Here is a 22,847-nt window from a genome sequence, read left to right as displayed (position 1 = left end):
TGCCAGATGACCGGCGTCCTCCCCCACCATCGGAGCCAACTCACCACCAGGTGGTGATCGGTTGACAGCTCCGCCCCTCTCTTCACCTGAGTGTCCAAGACATATGGCCGCAAGTCCAACGATACGACTACAAAGTCGATCATCGAACTGCAGCCTACGGTGTCCTGATGCCAAGTGCGCATATGGACACCCTTATGCATGAACATGGTGTTCGTTATGGACAATCTGTGGCGAGCACAGAAGTCCAATAACAAAACACCACTCTGGTTCAGATCGGGGGGGCCATTCCTCCTGATCACGCCCCTCCAGGTCTCACTGTTGCTACCAACGTGAGCATTGACGTCCCCCAGCAAAACGAGCAAGTCCCCAGAAAAAGCACTCTCCAGCATCCCCTCAAAGGACTCCAAAAAGGGTGGATACTCTGAGCTGCTCTTTGGACCATAGGTACAGACAACAGTCAGGATCTGTCCCCCCACCCGAAGGTGGAGGGAGGCTACCTTCCCATTCACCGGGGTAAACTCCAACATACAGGCACCGAGCCGGGGGGCAATAAGTATCGCCACCCCTGCCCGCCGCCTCTCAGCAGTGGCAACTCCAGAGTGGAAGAGAGTCCAACCCCCTCTTGAGACGACTGGTTCTGGAGCCCATGCTGTGTGTCGAGGTGAGACCGACTATATCTAGTTGGAACTTCTCAACTTCACGCACCAGCTCAGGCTCCTTCCCCACCAGAGAGGTGACATTCCACGTCCCAAGAGCTAGCTTCTGCAGCCGAGGATCGGACCATGGGCAGGAGGTCCCACGTTGCCTCTTCGGGCTGTGCCCAGCCGGGCCCCATGCGTAAAGGCCCGGCCACTAGGTGCTCGCCATCGAGCCCCATCCCCAGGCCTGGCTCCAGGTGGGGGCCCCCGTGACCCACAGCCGGGCGAGGGAAATTCTCTGAAAAGTATCTCTGAACAAGGCCCAGAGATACTTAAACTCTTTCACTTGGGGCAGCAACTCACTCCCCACCCAGATGGAACAGTCCACCGTTTTCTGGCAGAGAACCACTGGCAGAGAACTGCTGACTCGCATCCCGACCGCTTCACACTTGGCTGCAAACTGCCCCAGTGCATGCTGTAGCCAACAAAACCACATTGTCTGCAAAAAGCAGAGACGCAATTCTGATGTCCCCAAACCGGACCCCTTCTTCGCCCTGGCTGTGCTTTGAGAGCCTGTCCATGAAAATCACAAATAAGATCAGAGACAAGGGACAACCCTGGTGGAGGCCAACACCAACTGGGAGCGTGTTTGACTTCACGGCAAGCATGGGGACACAGCTCTCACTTTGGTGATACAGGAACCAAATGGCTTGCAGAAGCAAACCCGGTAACCTGTACTCCCGCAGTAACCCCCACAGGACTCCCCAAGGGACGTGGTTGTAGGCCCTCTCCAAGCCCACAAAGCACATGTAGACTGGATGAGCAAACTCCCACGACCCCTCCAGCAGCCTAGCAAGGGTGAAGAGCTGATCCACTGTTCCATAGCCCGGACGGAACCCGCATTGTTCCTCCTGAATCCGAGGTCTGACAATCGGACGGAGCCTCCTTTCCAACACCCTGGAGTAGACTTTCCCTGGGAGGCTGAGTAGTGTGATACCCCAATAATTGGAGCACACCCTCCAGTCCCCCTTTTTGAAAATGGGAACCACCACCCTGGTCTGCCACTCCACAGGCACCGTAGCTGACTTCCACATGACACTAAACACGCGTGTCAGCCAAGACAGCCCTACAATGTCCAGAGCCTTCAGCATCTCAGGGCGAATCTCAACCAAACTAGGCGCCTTGCCACCGAGGAGCTTTTTGACTACCTCAGCAACCTCTGCCAGGGATATGGATGAAGGTTCCCCCAAGTCTTCAGACTCTGCCACCTCCACGGAGAACGTGAAGGCAGGGTTCAGGAGTTCCTCAAAGTGTTCCTTTCGACGTTCGACAATATCCGTAGTCCAGGAGTTTTTGTTTTGGCGACCTTCTCCACTGCAGCCCTTCTGGTCAACCAGTACCTGCGTGCTGTTTCCGGAGCCCCCCGGACCAACAAAGCCCGGAAGGCCTCCTTCTCTCAGCTTGACGGCCTCCTTTACCGCTCGTGTCCACCAGCGGATCCTTCAGTTGCTGCCACGACAAGCACCGATGACCTTCTGACCACAGCTTCTAGCGGCTGCCTCGACAACGGAGGTTTTGAACAAGGACTACTCAGGTTTCATGTCCCCAACCTCCCCTGGGATGCATAAAAAGTTACTCTGGAGGCATGAGTTGAAGATCTCGCAGACAGGAGCCTCCGCCAGACATTCCCAGTTCAGGCTAAGAGGGGATCAGATGAGGGATGTGGGTACCCCGCCCAGTATGGGGTCACCAGGACCCCACCCTGGAGCCAGATCTGGGGAGGGAGCTTGCTGGCGAGCGTCTGGTGGTTCAGCCCGAAGAAATCACATAGCCGCCACCCCACCCCATTGTCCCTAACCACTTGTCTTTGCAAGGGTCACGGGGGGGCTGGAGCCAATCCCAGCTGTCATTGGGCACAAGGTGGGGCACACCCTGGACAGGTCGCCAGACTATTGCAGGGCCGACACAGAAAGACAACATTTCGCGCCCACAGTCACAAATCAAAAGCAAGGCAGTGAAATCAAAGCAAGGCAGTTTGGCTGGGGCACCAGGCCCCCAAAAAACTAAATCCGCCTCTGATAAAAACAGAAGTAATGGAGAGCAGCTGGACAAGAGACGAGCAATGTGGTGTCATATTTATAAAGAATTCCATCTACCGTCTGACTTTTGAACCTCCAACCTCCAACCAACATGCTTTAAAAAGTCACATAAAGTGGAGGATCTAAGCTTTCCACTGATATCACATATGCCCTGTTCAGACATCCAGATGCTCCGCAGTGAAAGTGGTTACATCATCAATTTCTGCACATTGATTCACCAGGGAAACCCACATTTGAAACAGGAAAATGGTGAAAAAACAGTCAACTGTCTAACTCCACAAATAAGTACTATACAGTAAAGGGTCTTTGTGACATGTTTTCAACAATCAAAAAACAAAAAAAACAAATCTCTGAATTCACTTGACAAGGACTTTAAGTGAATCGCTTTGCACGACTCTTAGATTTAATTAAATGTTAAAATTCAAGAATATAAATGTGTAATGTGCCACACTGACTATGCCCGCTGCTCAAACTCAGATATATTTGTTGACCAAAGTGACTTTGATGTTGTTTTTTGTATTTTATAGGAAACTGTGCGACTTTTCCAAAACTGAGGAAGCCACAGGCGCTATGACCCGATGCGATGGTAAGATTTAAGGAAAAAAGCTGAATGCACTGTGCTGAATGGGATCAAAAATGTCTATCAGCCACAATATCTGTGTTGTGTTAACACCACAGAGCAGTACTAATTCTACTACTTGTGTTTTCAGCTGCTGGAAGCAAGGAGAGCTGTATTGGCCAAAGAAGAAATGGATATTTGGAGAGGAATCACAATAGACATAATATCAGATGAAGACGACGGCGCAGCTGACGGGGAAGCTGCGGATTGTGAGGCCACCATCCTTTAGAAGCCAGGAGCTCTCTGAACTATGTGCTATTCTTCAGGAGACTGCAGGGAAACCCAAATATGTTGCAACACACCACAAAAGGCTATTTATTGGGCCACCCTCAGTCAGACCGGCACCGACTGCATACGACCCTGAAGCAGCAAAGACACATTTCAAGCATCTCATGTAATAAGAACGACTCGGCTCTGTTGCTTTTTTTTTTTGTTCTTTTGTTTTTTTAAATTAAGCTTTACTATTTTCAATATGTTCCTGGCACGTTTCTGACAATTTCCAGCACAGGCGAACTATCCACAGTAAACGGACATTAACTGCCAGGATGAGGGGCATTTGTGGACATTTGTGGGTGTTTACGGGTCCGATAATCTGGCTTGTCATGCAGTGTAGTATACTATATTGTCAAAAATATCACAAAAAACAATAGTACTGTCTGTCCTTAAAAATATCACAAAAACATCATAGCATACTGTGTCATTACAAACGTCACAATAGTAGTTAGTAGTAGATAGTTCGACTGTCATTATATATATAGTTTGCCGTCAAAAATGTTTCAAAAATGCCATAGTATATGATGTGTTTTTTGTTAAAAACATCATAGTATAGTATGTTGCCAAACAAGGTTCAAAAAGGTCGTAGTATATTATGCCATTATAGACATCACAAAAACCTAAAAAATGTCACGGATAGCTCAGCAAGTATTTCGTTTAAAACGTCACAATAATACTGCAGTATGGTATGCAGTTAAAAATCATATGGTATAGTACGTTTTCAAACATGTCACCAAAATCTTCAAATTCACAAAAATTGTGACAAAAACATCATAGTATAGCATGTCTTTAAAATTGTCACGAAAAATGTCACAGTATAGCATGTTTTTAAATAAACTTCATGGTATAATATTTTGTCAAAAATGTCACAATGACATACTACAGTATGGCGTTAAAATCCCATCATAGTATAGTATATCGTCAAAACATGACAAAAACATCACCGTATTGTATCACAAATATCACAGAAACATTGTAGTATTGTATGAGGTTAAAAAAAACACATAGTACATTGTTAAAAATTTCACAAAAACCTCATAGTTTAGTATGTCATCAAACATCACAAAAAATGTATAGTATAGTATGCTTTGGAAATGTGACACATCATACTAGAGTATCAGCAAAAATGTTTAAAAACATAGTATCGCATGTCATTGAAAATATCATCAAAACAATGTAGTATGAGACTAAAAATTGTAATAGTAAAGTATGTCTTCAAACATATCTAAAAAATGTCATTATAGTATGTAGTTCACAATTTTGAGGTGAAAGTACAGTGTATCATTAAAAAAAATCAACATCATAGCATGTTTTATATATATATATATATATATATATATATATATATAGTGATAGTATGATGTCAAAATGGACATAAAAAGGTCATAGTATGTGGTCAAAATTATCACAAATTTCAAAATAGTATATCATCAAATGTACGAAGTTAAAAAACATGAAATTGTCCAAAAATGTCACAAGATTGTTGTAGTTTAGTATGCTGTCAAACATAGTGTAGTATAGTATGTCCATTCTTTTGGAAAATTGATAGTATAGTTTGCCAATTTCTTTTGACAAGTCAGTATGTAATAAAAATGCAAAAAGGAAAATGCAGACATAGTATACTACGTCAAAAAACATCAGATGAAGTCACAGTATAAGTTCTCATAAAAATCAGACAAAATTATTGTATAGTAGGTCACAAAAAAGACATAGTATAGTATGAGATGAATCTGGAGTTGACTTCTCTCATATTTTCTTGACCAGAAAATTGAAAATATATGAGAATTTTAAGAATGTTGCTGCATGAGGCCCAATGTGTTCATAAGTATAGGGGGGAAGAACAGACAGCCACAGTTTCATAAAAATAATTCCAATTTCAAAAACAACCTATGGATCGTGTTTCACAAAAAAGAAAAAAAAAAAACAGGCATTCAAGGTTTTTTCCTTTTATTTAATTAAGATATACATACAGAACTGCAAAAATCTGGTTTACAAAATTTTCATACTAACAAACTGACTTGAGATGTACAGCGTTGTTGGGATTGAGAAACATCTAGTGAGTGTTTGCACTACAAAATATGATAAACAGAGTAAGGGTGGGTAGAAATGGGGTATATTCAAGATGCTAAGATTAAAAAAAAATCAGTGGTTGCAGAGTTATGTTCAGAATAGAAACTTTAGCAGCGGGAACATTTCATCACTAAAAAAACCCAACTTTCTTGGTCAATTTCCATTATTAAACAAATAATACTTTTAACATTCCTGTCTATTTTACTACGGTTTTAAACCACAGCTTAATTTAAAAACTGGCTGAAATTCCCCACACTCTTGTTTGAAAAGTGATACAAAAATGCATTTTGCATACACCCCGGAGTCCACAGAAAGTTTGTGATTAACAAAATTGGTGTGGTAGAATGCAGGGAGCAGTGGAGACAAGAAGGACAAAATGCACCTATAAAAAGCAGTGAAGGAAAGGTGGGAGAGGAAGGGGAAAAAAGGTTGTAAAACAGACCATGGTTGATGAGGACAGGCTTCTACAAGGAAAGAGTGAGGAGTGAAGGGAGCTGTTGAAAAGGTTATGTGCGGGCGCTTCTCTCCGTCTCTGCAAGACACTCCCTGACCAGTGCGCGGGCATGGATTATACCTGGACAAGATAGACACAGAGAGCAGGGAGGCATTCAAATCAACAGTTTGACATTAATAAGATAAACTGCTGAAATGATTGGCAGCAATTTCCGAGTCTACCTCATCTAAAAAAATGCTAATGTGTCCAAGTCAGCAATTATTAGATAACAAAAGGGCTGCCCCTAACCAAGAAAACTGCAGGTCAGGTAGAGGGAACATTGGGCTGAGCCGTCTGTCTGCCTGTTAAATTAACGCCACTGCTGTAACCGAGCTTTCTAATGCATGAGGTTCTATTTCATTCACGCCCGTCTCTTAATGCTTCATATCTGCGTTACTATCCATTAGAATTTGAAAAATGCAGCAAAAAAGGAGCAGCACAATAATCACCTCCTCATTGCGCCAGAAACTGTGAACTGCGTTCTAACGTGTTGATGAGGATTCTGAGTCATCCAGGTCTTGGTATCGATAAGTGCTGTTTCATCGGCAACTGCTGAAGCTTCTTCAGTTCTTACCAACTGGAAGGGAGTGCAGGTGTTAAACCCTGTGTAGGTGTGTGCTACGGAGTCATCAAGGCCACATGTGCGTCCCAAAGCGAACCGGACCCAAACCGGATCTGTGAGTCGTTGGGGTAGATGAGTCCAAGTGTGAATGGGTGTTGATCCTTCTGGGAAGGGAACTCAGGACCGCATTATAAGTGGGTGATAGGTAGTGTCGTAGGCCTCCTGCTCTGTTCAAAGATGGTCGTTCCAGTTTGACAAAGATGGCTTTGCCTCTTTCAATCCGTCTGTCTTCTCTGGCCAAAAAGGGCAAACTATCTCCTCTGACATCTTCACTGCGGTTGACAAAAACATCAAGTTCATGCGGGAAGATGTCAGAGGAGACAGTCTGCCCTGTTTGGACTGTGCAGTGCATACTGTAGAGGATAGAGGCCTAACATCTAAGTGTACAGAACACCCACTCACACAGACCTGTACTTGCTGTTTGACTCACCACCTGCTGGAGCACAGGTTGTGGGTTATCAGAACCCAAAACCATCAAGCTGAGACTGTGCCATCAAAAACAGACGGAAAGGTGAAGGAACAGAAGCACATCAGCGGAGCACTCAAAACCTGTGGCTACCCCAACTGGACTTTGATCAAAAACTCTAAAAGATCCAGAGCACGCAGAGAGGAAGCGAGGGAATTACTGAACAACATTGTCCTGAGAAACTCAGGATGATCTCCAATAAACACCACATCCAGGTTCACTTCAAACACAGCAACACACTGAGACAGAAGCTTGTCCACCCCAAGGACAAAACAGCCAGAAATGAGTAGAGTAATTTGGTTTATGCAGTGCAGTGCAGGCAGGATTGCAAACTTGTACATAGGGGAAACTAAACAACCCCTCCATAAGCGAATGGCACATCACAGGAGAGCCAATTCCTCAGGTCAATACTTTGCTGTCCACTTTCATCTGAAGGAGAAAGGACATTCCTTCGAGGACAGTGATGTAAACATCCTAGCCAGAGAAGACAGATGGTTTGAAAGAGGCAAAGCCATCTTTGTCAAACTGGAACGGCCATCTTTGAACAGAGCAGGAGGCCTACGACACTACCTATCACCCACTTACATGAACACCCGTAGCACACACCTACCAGGTTTTAACGCCTTCACTCCCCTCCAGTTGGTTAGAACTGAAGAAGCTTCTTAAATGAGAGGCGAAATGTCTTCAAGAACCTGAAACTAGTCCAGCTGCCAATGAAACAGCACTTGCACTTGGAAACTGTGTTCTAACGTAACAGTCTGTTAACTGTTGTGTGTGTTGACAATGGCTTCACTTCCTCACTGTTTGCTGTCCACATATTCCACAGCGGTATATATACAAGTATTTGTATATATCTGTTAAAAGTACTAATAAGGTTAACAGTGTTTCCCTCAAATACTATAATTTTCAAAGAATTTTAGCCAAAAAAAGGTCTTTCTCTGAAGGGATCCTGTCTGGAATGTTTTCAGTCACTCAGACTAACAATCGGAGCCTGTCAGTTGACAAAACAAGCACTTTCAATGGATGGTGCATGACTGCCAGCAGGGATTATATTGCAGCTTGTTTTACTGTTGTCAGCTGCAGCACTTTCACCAAAAAAATGCTGTTCCCTTCAATCACTTAGACACAAAAACACTGGTAAAGGGTACAGGTTGAAAAATGCAGAAAAAAAGGTTATCTTTAAGCATTTTTATTGAACCAAATATTTCACGTTGTTTGGGATCAGATAGATCCCAGGCGTGTCTAATTCCCCGTTCAACCGCTCTAATAAATACATAAAACCCCAACAGCAGAAATCTGAATAGAAAACTGATACCCAACAAACTCAACACCAGGTTTAAAATGACTAACTCATATTTTACAACCGTGAAGTAAAAACATTTTACAATAACAATCTAATTCTACACAAAATAAATCCTGTGTCAGACCTACCCTCAGACTTACTCTCACTCTACCATATTGTATGTCAGGTGAAACATACCTCTCTTTAGCCTCTCCATAGCGCTCTTGCTCCCGGCGTATGTGGGCCTGATCTCACGGCTCATCTCCTCAATGACTGACAGAAGCTCACTGTAGGTGGACCCTTGAGACACTTTGACGGGCTGTTTGAGCAGAAAAAAAAAGATCTATCAAGACTTGTCACAGCTGGAAATTCACATTACAAGTAGGGATGGGCGATATATGTAATATACTCGAGGTATCTTGGCTCATTCCACGTGCGCAAACATCGAGTATAAATTGTCAGGTCATTTTAAAAAGCCACAGGCGTTTCAGTTCTCTCTCTCTCTCACACAGACACAAACAAAAAGCAGGGCTTTTGCAGAGCTCCACACCGGCTCCAATGGAGCACTACTGTGATCTGCAGACACTATTACTATATGAACTGGAGAGCTGTAAGTTTGTTGCCTGCTCACAGTGAATGAATCCTCACGGTTAAAGGTGCCGCTGTATCTGTTTAAGTGTCTGTTACCGTTAACATCCAACTGTTGACTGGAATCTTTAAGTCCACAGCAAAAACTTTATTTAATTATTATAATACGTCTTAAAATTTCATTCTAAAAGTACTTTATCAAACTTCCTTGGAACCGTATTTTATGAAATATTATATTAAACAAAAGTAGTGTATTTAACTTTGTTATATGAGAATCGCTACTTTATTGTAACTGCAGTTCATTCAATAATTTTGAAAAATAGAAGTTAACATCCGTTTAAAGGACATCTAAACAGATTGAGAAATGACGTATCGCGGTATAGTCTTAAAATATTGCAATATTATTTTAAAGCCATATCGCCCAACCCCAATCACAAGTAAAGACAAAGAACAAAGGAAAATGTAGACTCTAGCTAATATTTTATAGCATGATGTTAAATAGAAGAAAGCACATGGTATCTATGGTATTAAAATAATAAATTAAAATTACACAAAGCAGAATTGCAACGTGACTAAAATAATTATTTTAACACTGATGACATTCAGTTGTCTACCAGATATACCCTAAACTGCTCCTGTCTAAGCTCTTCAACATAAAAATACTTTCACAGCTGTAATGAAGTCAATTTCTCCATTTCACTGTTTCAATAACCCTACAAAAATGTAAAATAATTTTTTAAAAAGTTATAAAAATGTATTTGCATGCCCTTTGCTATCTCAACACTCCCATGTAGATAACATGCCTGCAGCTGCCTTGCAGTTACAGCTTTCCTGAGCTGTCAATATTTACTGTACTCCATGAATACAGAGAGACGAACTCTCAGCAGACTCTCTCCTCCATATTGTTGCATATCTGAATGTTGTCCTTCAGTTCAACTGGTGAATGTCTCTTCTTTTTGCTTTTGTTATTGGGTACACAAGTACAAAAGTCCCTCATAACATCAAAATTCAATTCAAGTTTCAAATTTAGAGCCAAATCGTACTAATGATCACATTTCAAATAACAGCCTGGAGTGTGCTCAGCTTGCTCCGGGCTTGGAATACATTTGCACAAACAAGTAAAACAAGTATGGAGTTTTTTGACATTATAGATTCATTTACTTTGCAGGTATCATAGTGCTGCAGCCTTAGAGAGTTTATGTAGAGGCTGACGAAGCCCTTCAATCAAGTACAAGCTCTACCCTGCGGCCTGCACCGGCACTCAAAACACACATCAGTAAGAGCGCTTATGGTTTGATTCCTGGTTCACTTGTATGTATGCATGAATGTATGCATTTGATCTTATCAAAAGCCAAAGTATGCAGACATACCTGAACAAAGCCCATAGAGGGTGGGCCGAAGTCACTAAAAGCCGGTCTAAAGTTGGATGACGAGGGCAGGGATGGAGAGGGCACAGAGGAGCCTGGAGAGAGGAAAACTGATTTAACACATAGCAGCTGGAAATTGAAAGACAAAAATAATGACAAGAAACGTATGTTCTAAAACACTTTTTCTCAGCAAGGTCTAAGTAATAATTCACTGTAAGGGCCCCCGATACACTAGAGCCAAGTTCAGTATTTTTCCACTCAATAACTCTGAGTGCTTTATCACTTGTAAACCATGAAAACTTAGTTAAGGCGGAGTCTGTTGGTTGAATCATTGTTAAGTTTAAAGGATAACTTCTTTTTCAACCTGGACCCTATTTTCCAATGTATGTATCTAAAGCCTAGTATACACTGTGTGATTTTGGGCTGTCTCTGAAAAAAGGAACATGGGGATATCTTTGGTTGCGTCAGAAATTTGGGATGACCGTCTCACTGTGCGACTGCTGTTACGAGCTACATCAACTAACCAAACAACAGAAATGCAGCATGAAATGACGCACTTGTCAGCACCACACTGCTAAATGCTAGTAGATGCTAATACTCACTTAAGAGTTTTCGCTGAAAAATTTGCATGCCAAGTTGGCTTCTTTTCCACACTCTCCTCCTCCTCCTCTTCAGACTTTCTCCAACACATATAAATGCCACTATAGTGAGGGCTCGATTTGTTTGTTTACATTTTGCTCTCAATCACTACAGCGGCGTAGATGGATGACTGATTCTCACTGATCACTGATGACATTTTATTCTATAGGATACTGATGTTGATGGACTTTGGTCTCAGTCTGTGATTCAGCAGGTGATGTTATCACATAGTCTGCAAACATCCAACTTTATGCCATACGCAAGTTTATTAAGATCCTGTGGAGCTGCACTGAACTTATGAGACTGCAAATCTCACAGTCTGAAGGAGGCGTTAGAGACTCATGTGATCGACAATTTCTGAAACTGGTCCTGTATTGAGCGAGAGGGCAGCAGTCGCGCTACACACCACAGTGCAAGTATATGGTGCAACTGAACACTGTCACTGTATCACAATTAAAAGTATTTATTTTGTCATAGGCAGGCTCAGAATGGGTCTTATTTACCAATCGTGTGTACGTACAACTCTGCGCTTAAACCACACCTACCAGCAACGTCTAAGTAGAAATCTGGGATTCATCAATATTTTCTTGCCTGAATTTGTTCAAACTCTGCGAACAAATTTAGAACTACCTGAGACCACACGTGGACACAAATTATGAAAGCCTGGCTGTCTGAGATGATGTAAACACACATCTTATAACTGCATAACATATTTAAACACTGATTATTTAAAAATGCCTTAACAGACAGTATTTAAAACGGTTCATTTACTCATGCATTGGTGAAATATAAAGTAACTATAAAATTGACACCCTTTCATCCTCATCTATAATGAAAGAATTCAACTGTGAAGTTTTATGATGATAGTTTCTATTTTACAGAAATTGCGCTTATTTTCCTTTGTGGCCAACTGGTTAATCAGTGGCCTATTGATGACATGCAGGGTATATAAATGATTCTGATTTACCTTCAAGCAGGCCTTAAAATGTAATATCTAACCCTGCTGGATGATGTTAGGGGCAGAAACCGGCAGCTACGCTACAAACCTGGGACACATGCCATGTTTTTTGCACATATATATTGTTTTTAATGGAGATGCGCGTTCATAAGCCACGCCAACGCCATTGTGACTTGCCCCCAGAGCGTCAATTCTTCAGGGCTCAACAGCTTCACACACATATGCAAAGGGTTCGAATTACACAGTGGCTTTCCGGGGCGCCTCATTTTACGGTATGCACCACTAAAACATGTCACATGCATAAAGTGTGCAGAAGTGCGCACACAAAAATAGGGTTACTGAGAAAAAATTTCTACTAATACCACTGTAAGCAGTTAACACTGCCAGTAGTCATTACCATTACCGTCATCACCAAATTTCTTTTTTGCCGGTGAAAGTTAAAGGAATGCATATGGTGTGTGGTATGAAACATAAACATAGTAATCATTGTGTAATTATTAGCATCTTTTACTTTCTTCCATATGAGGAAGAAACAAAACTTCTTCACAGTTTCTCCTTTAGCTTCCCATGTGCAGGAAGCAGGGACAGTTCATCAGGCTAATAGGGGATTACTTTCTTGTGTGTCTCTTTTATCTCTCTTATGTAGTATTTATAAACAAAGAGAGAAACTCCAGCACTCTGTCCCACTTACTGCTGTTATATTTATTGAACTAATAAAATGATGTTTTGGTCTAACAGACCTTCATCAGGTATATCTGACATACCTGATGAAGGTAATTGTCATTCACATCAGTCATTTAGACACACAGGAAAATAGGGCCCAGGTTGTAAATACCAAAGTTATCCTTTAACTGTTATTACAGCATGATGATGATTATGTAATGTTGCTATGGTTTCCTGCTATCTAATATTGGCTAGACTACTATTAATAAACAATCGTAATTTCAGTGCTGAGCAAAACAACATCCCACGGCTATGGAGGGAAATGGTTTCTATCTATAACACAGAAAATGCAACTGGCCAGTAATTGCATGTCCAAGATAAGCTTTGTGTGGTGTCATTACCTGGAGGTGTGTGGTTGGAGCCAGATGGCGCAGGAGCAATAGGTTTGTAACTCATGGCGATTTCAGCAGGCAGCTCCCCGTACGACGCGCCACTTCCTTCGGTCCCGTCAACCCGGTGCTTATACAGCTTTACTGGTGGTGATGAGCTCCTAAGAGCTGATGCATAGAAAACAAGCACACGCACACACACACACACACACACACACACACACACACACAGAGAGCGAAAAACAAAACAGAAGATACTATCATATTTATATTCATCCTCAGAATAATGATAGAAACTAGGGGTTGCCAAAGCAATGAATGTTTCATTTCAGAGGTAGGTAACATTCAAACACATTGGCTCAATTTTCCCTAAAACCTTAGCAATTTGTATTGGTGTAGGATGTATTCAGTTCCTTTGCTTGGGTTAAAGTACTAATACCACACTGTGAAAACACTGTTACAAGTAAAAGTCTAGCATTGACTATGTTACTCTAATAAAATAAGTACACGTGAGCAGAAAAATGGACTGTATGAAAAGTACCAAACATAGATTTTTTTCCCCAATAGTTATCAAAGCAGTTGCCAAATAATTCTCTGTCAACTGGTTAATTGATGAATCTACTAATCCTGTAAACTGTACTTGTATGAATGGGTTGATTAATTTGTAACATAACATTATAGTTTAGAAAGTATTCTAGTATTTTCTATGCGAAAATCTTAATTTGTAAAGTAACTAAAACTGAAGTGAAGTAAAATGAGGCTTGAGAGTTAACAGCAATGGCCAACCCCCTGATATAGTCTATTCCGTAGCCAATGACTTTTTGATTAGACAAGATTATATCTTTGCAATTATAAAGACGAGACAGATGTTAGCCACGGATAACCATTAACCACCTCCGACTTTCAATGAGGGCAGAATTAAACATCTTGTAGGCATCATATCTAATAACTAAGTTAGTTACATGTGGTTTTTACTTCATCAGTTTCGTGTGTCCGTGTGTACCAAAACCTTTCGGAACGAGGATTGTCTGAATGAAATCGGTCGGAGGGAACCGGGGCGAAGGAGAGCCAGAGGTGGCGAATTAAACAAAAGCTGACGTTAGCTCCAGAGGAAGGTGCCAAGCTAACTATTACTTGGTAATGTTAGCCAGATTAGCTAGCTGTCGCCGGTTAGCATAACAACAGAAGTGGGGCGAATGAAAGCAGTCCTAACGGAGCTCTGATATTGTACACACAGACGGAGAACGATGGAAAGGTTATCTACGCTTGTGACCATTGAAAAGACTCCAGGAGATCCAAATGGCTGGTATTTCATTACCTTTTTAAGAAGACTTGAATTCCTCTGTGGGGAAGCGCGACCTGTGTCTTCCTGTGTTTGTGAGTCTGCGCAGTAGAGAAACGTAGTGTACTACAGTTTTTTACTTTTAGAGCGATGTGATTGGATGATAACCTATGACGTCCTTACCGACGGCTGTGGATCATGCAGCGCCAGTGAACGGCGCTGGTACGCGCTGGTATCATGGACAGTTGATTTCCTTCCTTTTAAAAAAAAAATTCAACGATGTAGCATTAACGTTTAACAAGGAAGCGGCAAGTTATAAAATGTTATCAGTATATGTTTTTATGCTTTTATGGCTGTGGCAAAATTGTGTATTTTTGCTTAATTTTGGTATTTCCAACTCAGCTCCGACAATGAGTCTAATATACTCTGTGGAAACGTTTTTTGATTCGTTGTGTTTTTTACATATATACTGTAAAGTGCAAAAAAATGTGCCATTGAAACCCATTTAAACAAATTTAAACAATTTAAACAATTTTGATCCCAGAGCCATCAAAGCAAGAAATCACGCACTGTATTACTAGAATATCTATGTTCAATATCAATGTTGTATTCTTTTTTTTTTCTTTTTTTTTTGCTATTGTCTACCTGATTATGTCATTTTTGTCATAATTGGCATACGGAGAAAATACATGATATTTCCACAAAGTGCACTATCACAATCAATGTTACTGCAAATAACTGATATATCCCAGGCTGTGATAATAAAAAAATGTACTTGGCATGTAGTTTATTTAACAAAAAAAATCTTTTTTTTAAAAAAAATCTAAAAACAAATTGGCATCATGACAAAAAGACAGACATTCAAAGGGTTAAGATTCTGAAATTAATGAATATTTGATATTTATGATTAGGACTGATGCCAGTAGAAAACAAAGTCTCATTGAAAGTAGTGTGTGCAGAGCGGTTTGAGTGTGAGTATTTCACACTGCACAAAAAAAACCCCACAATGACAAGACTGAATCTACCAACAACACATCAATAAACACATTGATTTTCAACTGAAAAAAAGTGGTTTGGGGGTTTAGTTACTCTAAAAATTGATCTATGTCTGCAAGATCATCTGTATTATTTAGAATTTGTCACGATATTATTGTAGCTTTTTTTTAATTGTTTTTTTTTTTGTTTGCAGTCACATGTTGCATGTAAGAGTCTCCATTTGTATATGCACCTAAGAAATGTTAACATAATAAATGAATCTGTTATAAACAAAGGAAAACTACTATGGTTTCTGCTGGGGTTTTTTTTTTTTTACAACACTTTGTCTTTCATTCACTGACTGACTCAGTGACAACACTGAGCTCAACAAAGTCTAAAGAAAAGTCTCCTATTTGTTTATTTCATGCCAGGTATCCACTTACTTGCATTTATGGCCCAAAGAGGCGATTTCCTCCTGTGCTGTGCATAATTTTTTAGTGTTCACTGAGGACTGAAAACCCTGTGCTGGATCAATAGAATTGTACAGACAGCCTTTTGTTTCTTTAATTACATTTAAAAACTGTCCCAACCCGATCTAACTGTGAATCACACTTTATTTTTGCTAGCTGGCAACTAATCAATTGGTGTTGTGTAACTTAATGATGCCAGGTTTTCTTTTGTCCACCAGATCGTGAGCTTCCCTTCATCTTCCATTTAGGCTATCATTATATTTCATATCTTCAATAAGGGTGGCAGGTGTATGATAGAAAGGACTAGCGCTGCTTTTGACTGCCACCAAATGCAGATGTCTCATAATGAAATATTTTTTGTAATGAGATTTTCAGGCTGAAGGAACATCTCAGTAAAAGGAGTACAGCCTCACGTTCCTTGTCTGACCCCAGACAGTAACATGTACGGAACTGAACTACATTTTCTTTGTCCCCAAAATGCACCAAATAACAGACTGTGTATCATCCAGTACCTTGGCCTTTACAATGAAAGATTTCTTTCATATTTGCCACTGAAATGTTTCCATCTCCAGGCAACACCTCATGTTTTTAGACATGGTAATAATGCTTTTATGCCTGGTTCTCAAATGTTTCACTACTCTTGTTTGTGTTATTTTATTCACCAATACTTTAACATGATTTTGTTAAAAAATGACTTAAGACAAAAACTGATTTGTTTTCATCATTTTCTGTTTTACCTTTCAAATGTTTCTGACATATACAATACTGAATTTTAGATCTGATACTACTAAGGCTACTTGTCTGTTTCTAAGCTACCGTCCTACACAGTGTAATTGCCGTGACCATTAATTACAGAGAAATCAAGCATGCTCAGTTATAGGCTCGAGCAGTGGCTTTTAAGCTGGAAGATACAGTGTTTAGGATTTTGCTCAGATACTTGAGCAGACATTCGCCTCAATTTCGATGTATTACAGACAGTATTTTGCTCAATTCATAGGTTCAGGCTGTTTAAAAGCTTTGAAAGCCTTCAAAAATGTGTCTCCATTAGAAACCAGAAAACAGTCATGACTCAGAGACAGAATATTTCACATTTCAGAGATTTCACTTTGAAGGTGGCAAGGTAAAAAAAACTATTTGTTCTATTATTATTAACTATTTAGTAGTTGATCAAAAAGTACAGGAGGAGTAGTACTAGACGTATTAGTAGCAATAGTAGTAGCAGTAGTATTAGTTGTAGTCGCGGAAGTAGAAGAAGTAGCAGAACATCTATTAATACAGTACTTGAGAGGCATAAACATTTTGACATTTTAATGGTTTCTGTAGCTGAAGAGTGAGAGACAGAAAGAGAGAAACAGACACTGAGAGAGACAGAGACCGACAGAGAGAGAGACAGACACAGAGACAAAGAGAGACAGAGACAGACAGAGAAAGAGAAAGACAAAGAGAGACAGAGAGACATGTCCAACATGTCTTTGTGATTTGTGAAACCAACATGTTTGTGTGCCATTGACTGTTGCCATGGTAATTAATGGCCAACCTGTGGGAGTGAAGGGATGAGGGGCAGACAGCAGGTCAGAGGAGCCAGTCAAATTTTATTGAAATATTAGCTCTCAAACTCCTCCTTTTTCTGCCCAAACCTTGGGTCCAAGTATCAAAATAAAAGATTCACCAGTGATAGGAGGTTCTTTTGAACACACAGATAACATTTTTGCCTTGAAAATGTTAGAAAATGTTTGCAAAATCACGAGAAAGAACCAAGTAGTATCAGCAGATTTCTTCTTTTATATATATATTTATTGAGTTTTTAACAGTTATATAAATAAAATAAATGAATAAATAAATAAATAAAGAAAGAAAGAAAGAAAGAAAGAAAGAAAGAAAGAAAAACAACAATGTACAAATACTTGACTCACTTACACATTCAAGTTTATGCAGGTAATAAGTACAGGATTCACATTGTACAAGTATATGTGGGTGCATGTCTTTAAAGGAAGTGGAGAAGAGAAAAAAACTAAATAAAAAAATAAAAAAGGGGGAAAAGATAAGTAGACAACGTATAAATAAATAAATAAGTGAGAAACGTACATATAAAGAATAAGAATAAAAAATAAGATATTAATTAAAAAAACACGAATAATAATAATAATAATAATAATAGAAAGGAGAAAAAAAAGAGAAAGTTCTCAAATCTACGATACAAAGCCTGAGGGTAGTGGAAACATTCAAACCAATATACACCACAAAGGGTTCCTGTATTTTGTGAAAGATATCATCTTTGCAGTGTAGTCTACAGGTTAGATAGTCTAGTGAGACATATTCGAGTGTGACTCTCTGCCATTGTATTTTAGATGGAGCTTTATCTATAATCCAGTTCAGAAGTATACACTTTCTGGCACAAAAGTTTAATATTTTATAAAGTTTACTTTTATGTTTGTCAGTTATAAGAGTGTTAGATATACCAAGAAGTAATGACAAAGGACCACCATTTGTGTTGGCACACAGGATCATATTAATTTCTAGCTCTATGATCTGCCAGAATTGCTGAATTTTTCTGGAGGACCACAGGCAGCGCACGAGACTACCTGTTTCTGTTTTGCACTTGGAACATTGTGGGGATGCGTTGGGGTTATATTTACGATGCTGGGATGGAGAGATGTGGGCTCTGTGTAAAATCATAAGCTGGATGGCTCTCACTCTATTACATACACTTAATGTCTTTGCACTTCTCCATGCATCATTCCAACAGTCAACTGCAATTTTAGCACTGAGTTCTTTTTCTCATATGCCTTTTAAATATGAAGTGTTTGTTGTGTTATGTTGAGCTGATAGAGCTGCTATGTTTTAAGAACAGCTGCCTCACACATTTTGAAATATTTTGACACTCAAGTATTGTGGTGTCCTTCCTAATAAAATCCCTTACCTGTAAGTACTGGAAAAATCCAGTTGTTGAAAACTGTATTTCCCCCTTAGATGAGTAAAAGACATTAAGATGAAGCCTTCTAGCAATTTATATAGATGAGATATTCCTTTTTTTGCCCAGCAACGAAAATTATTGTCTATTATTCAATGTGGGAAGTCAGGATTGTCGCATATTGGAGTAAAAACGGATATGGTTGTAGGTCTACCTTCCAGTTTTCCAACAACATACCGTGCCTTGACTGTGGAGGTTGTAATAGGTTGGTACAAGCTGACTTTAAAAGTCTAGACTTTTTAAGAAAAAGCAGTTTTTTAAGGGGTATGTGGACATTGAGCTTTCTATATCAAACCAAAGGGATGAAGTTTTATTGTGTACCCAGTCAGCCATTGGGCACTGAGCTGATATTTTCGAAAGTCTGGGAGGGTTGTTGTACAGCAGCGTTGTCCAGTTAACAAAATTTTCACTAAAATCAAATTTTTGTAATGCACAAAACAAATACAGCAGTTCTAAACGGTCAAATGCCTTCTCGGCATCAAGAAGAAGCACCAGACTGCTCAGAGACTGCTGTTTGATTGTGTTTAATAATCTGTGTATATTATTATATCAATTGCGACATTTAATGAATCCGGTTTGATCGTCATTAATAAGACAAGATAATAAGCCTTCCAATCGTGTTGCAAGTATTTTAGAGAGGAGCTTCAGGTCTACATTCAGCAAGGAGATAGGCCTATAGGATGCACAGTCCTCAGGAGTTCAGGAGTATCAGCAGATTTCTAGGAAAATCTCTTTTCAGTTTCTATGTGACTAAATATAGATTTTTTTGGAGTAATGGTAGTAGTAGAAGTAGTGGTTTGAATAGTAGAAGTAGTTCAATTAATTAAATTAAATTAAATTAGTGTTAAAAAACTAATTAAAACAGAAATGACCTGGAAAAGTGCTTAAAAAACTATAATAATTTTGTAACAATTTTTAAAAATGTTATAAAGACAATAATGAAATATAGTTTTCTTTTTCATTTTCCCCTAGATATTTTGCTTTGGTTGTCTAAATCTACTTATTTCCTGCAATTTGTGAAATACTTATTACAAGGTTACTTGTTGCCTTTTCCCCCATGTTTTAGAAAGTTTTTTTAAGTTTAAGTTTTTTTTTTTTAAAAAATTGCATCATTTAGCTCAAGGTTCAAAGGTTTAAACACTTGCGCCAGGCTGGAAGCAGCACAATCTGGTTTCAGCAGAAGAAGGTCAACTGAATTAAATCATTTTTCAGGCTGGAGAAACATTACAAAGTCTGACAAAGTTTTCTGGTCTGAGGACAACAAAAGGGCAGAGTACTGGTATACGTCTATTTGATGATTTGACTTGAACCACTTTACAGTTCTAGTCAGTGCCCAGTGCATGTTCTTTAACTGTTTATGATGCTATCTGGTGCTCAAATTAGGTATCCTTACTACAAAAGCACTATTGTCAAAATTTATCTTATAACAATTTTATTAAATATTCTAACCCATCAGAAAAATCTGATACTTAAAAGGTATAGGCAGACTCTTTTTCATCTCACTCATTCAGCACTTGAGTAATGGCTCAGTGAGTGGAACATCATCTGCCTGCTTGAGCAGTAACACCTTTTAGTCAGTAATGACAGTCTGTATTAATGGCAGGGCAGCAAGGTGATATAATTTGTCACAACTGGAGCCTGGACCTGACCTAACTGCACTTGAACAGGAAATGATTGAAAAGTATGTCACTGCAGAGCTGTGACAGACAGAAAGGGGAAACATATATATATATTCTTGGTGTAAAAGGTATTTTTCTCTGCAACAAAGGAGAGGAATAAGACATTTATCACAATGTTCAAAGTCCTCACGAAGAAAAGAGCTCTGGAAATTTTTTTAATAAAATATTGTCCTCTACCAAATGGTTGAGATGTCCCTCCGTGGTAATGGTAAAACAGGAAGAAAAAAAATCAAAATCACAAATCATGTACTGTTATAATGCTTGTAAAATATTAGTAAAGCATTAAAAATCAATCTGTGAGTTAGTATTGCCAGTACTACCATTATTTCCACGTGTACACCGGTGAAAAAAATCATACTGATATATTTTTTCATCAAATATATAAGGTAATAATATTAAAAATATCAACAACAGTGAATATTCATCCTTTTTTATTTCATAAAAATAATTATTTATTATCCTAGCGTCATTACCTTTATCATTAAAGGCCAATTCAACGCTTTAGCAGAGGTTTTTTAAAAAAAATCTATTTGATTAGATTTATATTTTTTGTTAAGGCTACATCAGTCTCTTCAGTAAGACCTGAAACTATGACATGTCAAAAAAATACGTGTACCAGGGTGCCTGGTAGCTCAGTTGGTGGAGCGGTGTCCCCTGTGCAGAGGTTATGTCTTCTCCGCAGCAACCGCAGATTCGAGTCCGGCCTCGGCCCTTTACCGCATGTCATCCCCTTTCTCTATCCCCCTTTCACGCTATGTCTGTCCTATAAAATAATGGCAATGAAAGCCCTAAAATATCTTAAGAAAAAAAAAAAATATATATATATATATATATATATATATGCATACTATTGATTTTTCTTTTACTAACTTTGTATAGGAGATGAACTGAAAAGGCAGACTATTTAAAGTCGCAGCGACATCTTCTTTCATTCATTTTCTTTTAGCAAAAAGTAGAGATAGCTCAATCAGGTTGAGTAGCAAAATGTGCTCAACCAAAGGGTTGAGCAGTGGAAACTTGTTTTCTAGATATTACATTTATATAGTAAACTGTTTCACATTTCAGTGGTTATAAGAATCCGACTGACAATACATCTCTAGGAGACATGATTGTTAAGAAAAATGAGACCAAGTAAAGCATGAGAGATGTGCTCTTATTTAAGGATGCTACACAGCAGGAGGAAGGAAGCATTTGCAAAATTATGTGAAAAAACCTGCCTTCATCTGTTGCTCCCCCTTTGGTTAATCCCCATAGTGATCAAGTAACAGCAGACTTATCAGTATTCGACTGTAGTTCGAAAGATGCCAATACAGAAAAATAGTTTTGCAGAAAATTAACCATATAATTTATCATTTCACACAAATGAATGCATTACTAAAGCATAATTTTGAAAAAGAAAGGGTATTTTTTCCTCTTTTTCAATTAATTTAACACACAGCTTGTCTATTTACTGTAATATACACAGGCAGGCCTTCATTCAGGTCAAGGCTGACCCGACTTGAACGGAGCGCTGTTCTTCCACAAGCCCTCTTCTTGCTAATGTCCAGTCACAGGAGAAAAAAGTGGGCAAGATGTGATTGAGGCTCACTCAGCAATGGGAGATCAGTGACTGCTCTGCACACATCTTCACAGAGACATGGTTAACCCCTAATATCCCGGACCAAGCTATTGCACTGATGGGCAGACCTTATTCAGAGCCAACAGGACACAAGACACCGATACAAATTTAAAAAATGCACTGCAGGAATTGTATAATAACATCAGCAGCAACATGCCCAAGCAACTGGATGAAATTTTTCATAGTAGCTGCTGATTTTAATCAACTCATCCTTTAACTCCAAAGATGTAACAGGATCAAGGACAAATTGTAATTTCATTTTTTTTAAATTTGTTTAGAAAAATGACTAATAAATCTGAATCTAAAAACTTACTGTCACTGTTCAATAGGGCTGCAACTAATGATTTTCTTTGATAAACAATTAATTGGTCTATTATTTTTTCGATTAAATCATTGAGTGCCAGCCCTATCATATAATGGGAAGTGACTTGTGCCAGCTTTTCTGGCCATTTTGAGTCATGTTTCAAGACCCACTGAATATTTTGTACAAAGACTCAGAAAAGCTCAAATGAAAGAAGAAACTCTCTTTTTTTGTCATGGAAAAAAAGGTTTGTTTGCACCTTGTTCCATTCTTCATTTATCTGAAGTTGAACAGAGGCTTAGTTCTTCAAAAAGACCATTTTTTTCTGGAAAGCTGAGAAAAATACATTTTTGTGAAAGGGAGTCTGTCAAGCAAAACAGCGAGA

General features: G+C 39.4%; 1 protein-coding gene across 2 annotated transcripts in view; it reads right to left on the bottom strand.

Annotated features, from left to right (window-relative positions):
* Positions 1 to 5,559: 5,559 nt before the first annotated feature.
* Positions 5,560 to 22,847, bottom strand: part of cdk2ap2 (cyclin dependent kinase 2 associated protein 2) — a 45,524-nt gene continuing 28,236 nt past the window's right edge. The window contains exons 1-5 of one of the 2 annotated variants that reach the window (XM_042485383.2): positions 14,485 to 14,633; positions 13,179 to 13,334; positions 10,521 to 10,612; positions 8,761 to 8,881; positions 5,560 to 6,273 (exon numbers count right to left, since the gene is read on the bottom strand). In XM_042485383.2, the coding sequence (XP_042341317.1) occupies positions 6,206 to 6,273; positions 8,761 to 8,881; positions 10,521 to 10,612; positions 13,179 to 13,233 (336 nt within the window). In that variant the 5' untranslated portion in view covers positions 13,234 to 13,334; positions 14,485 to 14,633 and the 3' untranslated portion in view covers positions 5,560 to 6,205. Of the gene's footprint in view, positions 6,274 to 8,760; positions 8,882 to 10,520; positions 10,613 to 13,178; positions 13,335 to 14,484; positions 14,634 to 22,847 lie in introns of those variants that run through there. The other variant, XM_088075417.1, reaches the window with a different exon arrangement.

Source organism: Plectropomus leopardus, chromosome 3 (assembly GCF_026936395.1).
Source record: "Plectropomus leopardus strain MGB_pleo_1.0 chromosome 3, ASM2693639v1, whole genome shotgun sequence".
In the NCBI taxonomy this organism is placed as follows: domain Eukaryota; kingdom Metazoa; phylum Chordata; class Actinopteri; order Perciformes; family Serranidae; genus Plectropomus; species Plectropomus leopardus.
The sequence above is the reverse complement of the archived record's forward strand: the minus strand, read 5'-3'. Positions and strand labels throughout refer to the sequence as shown.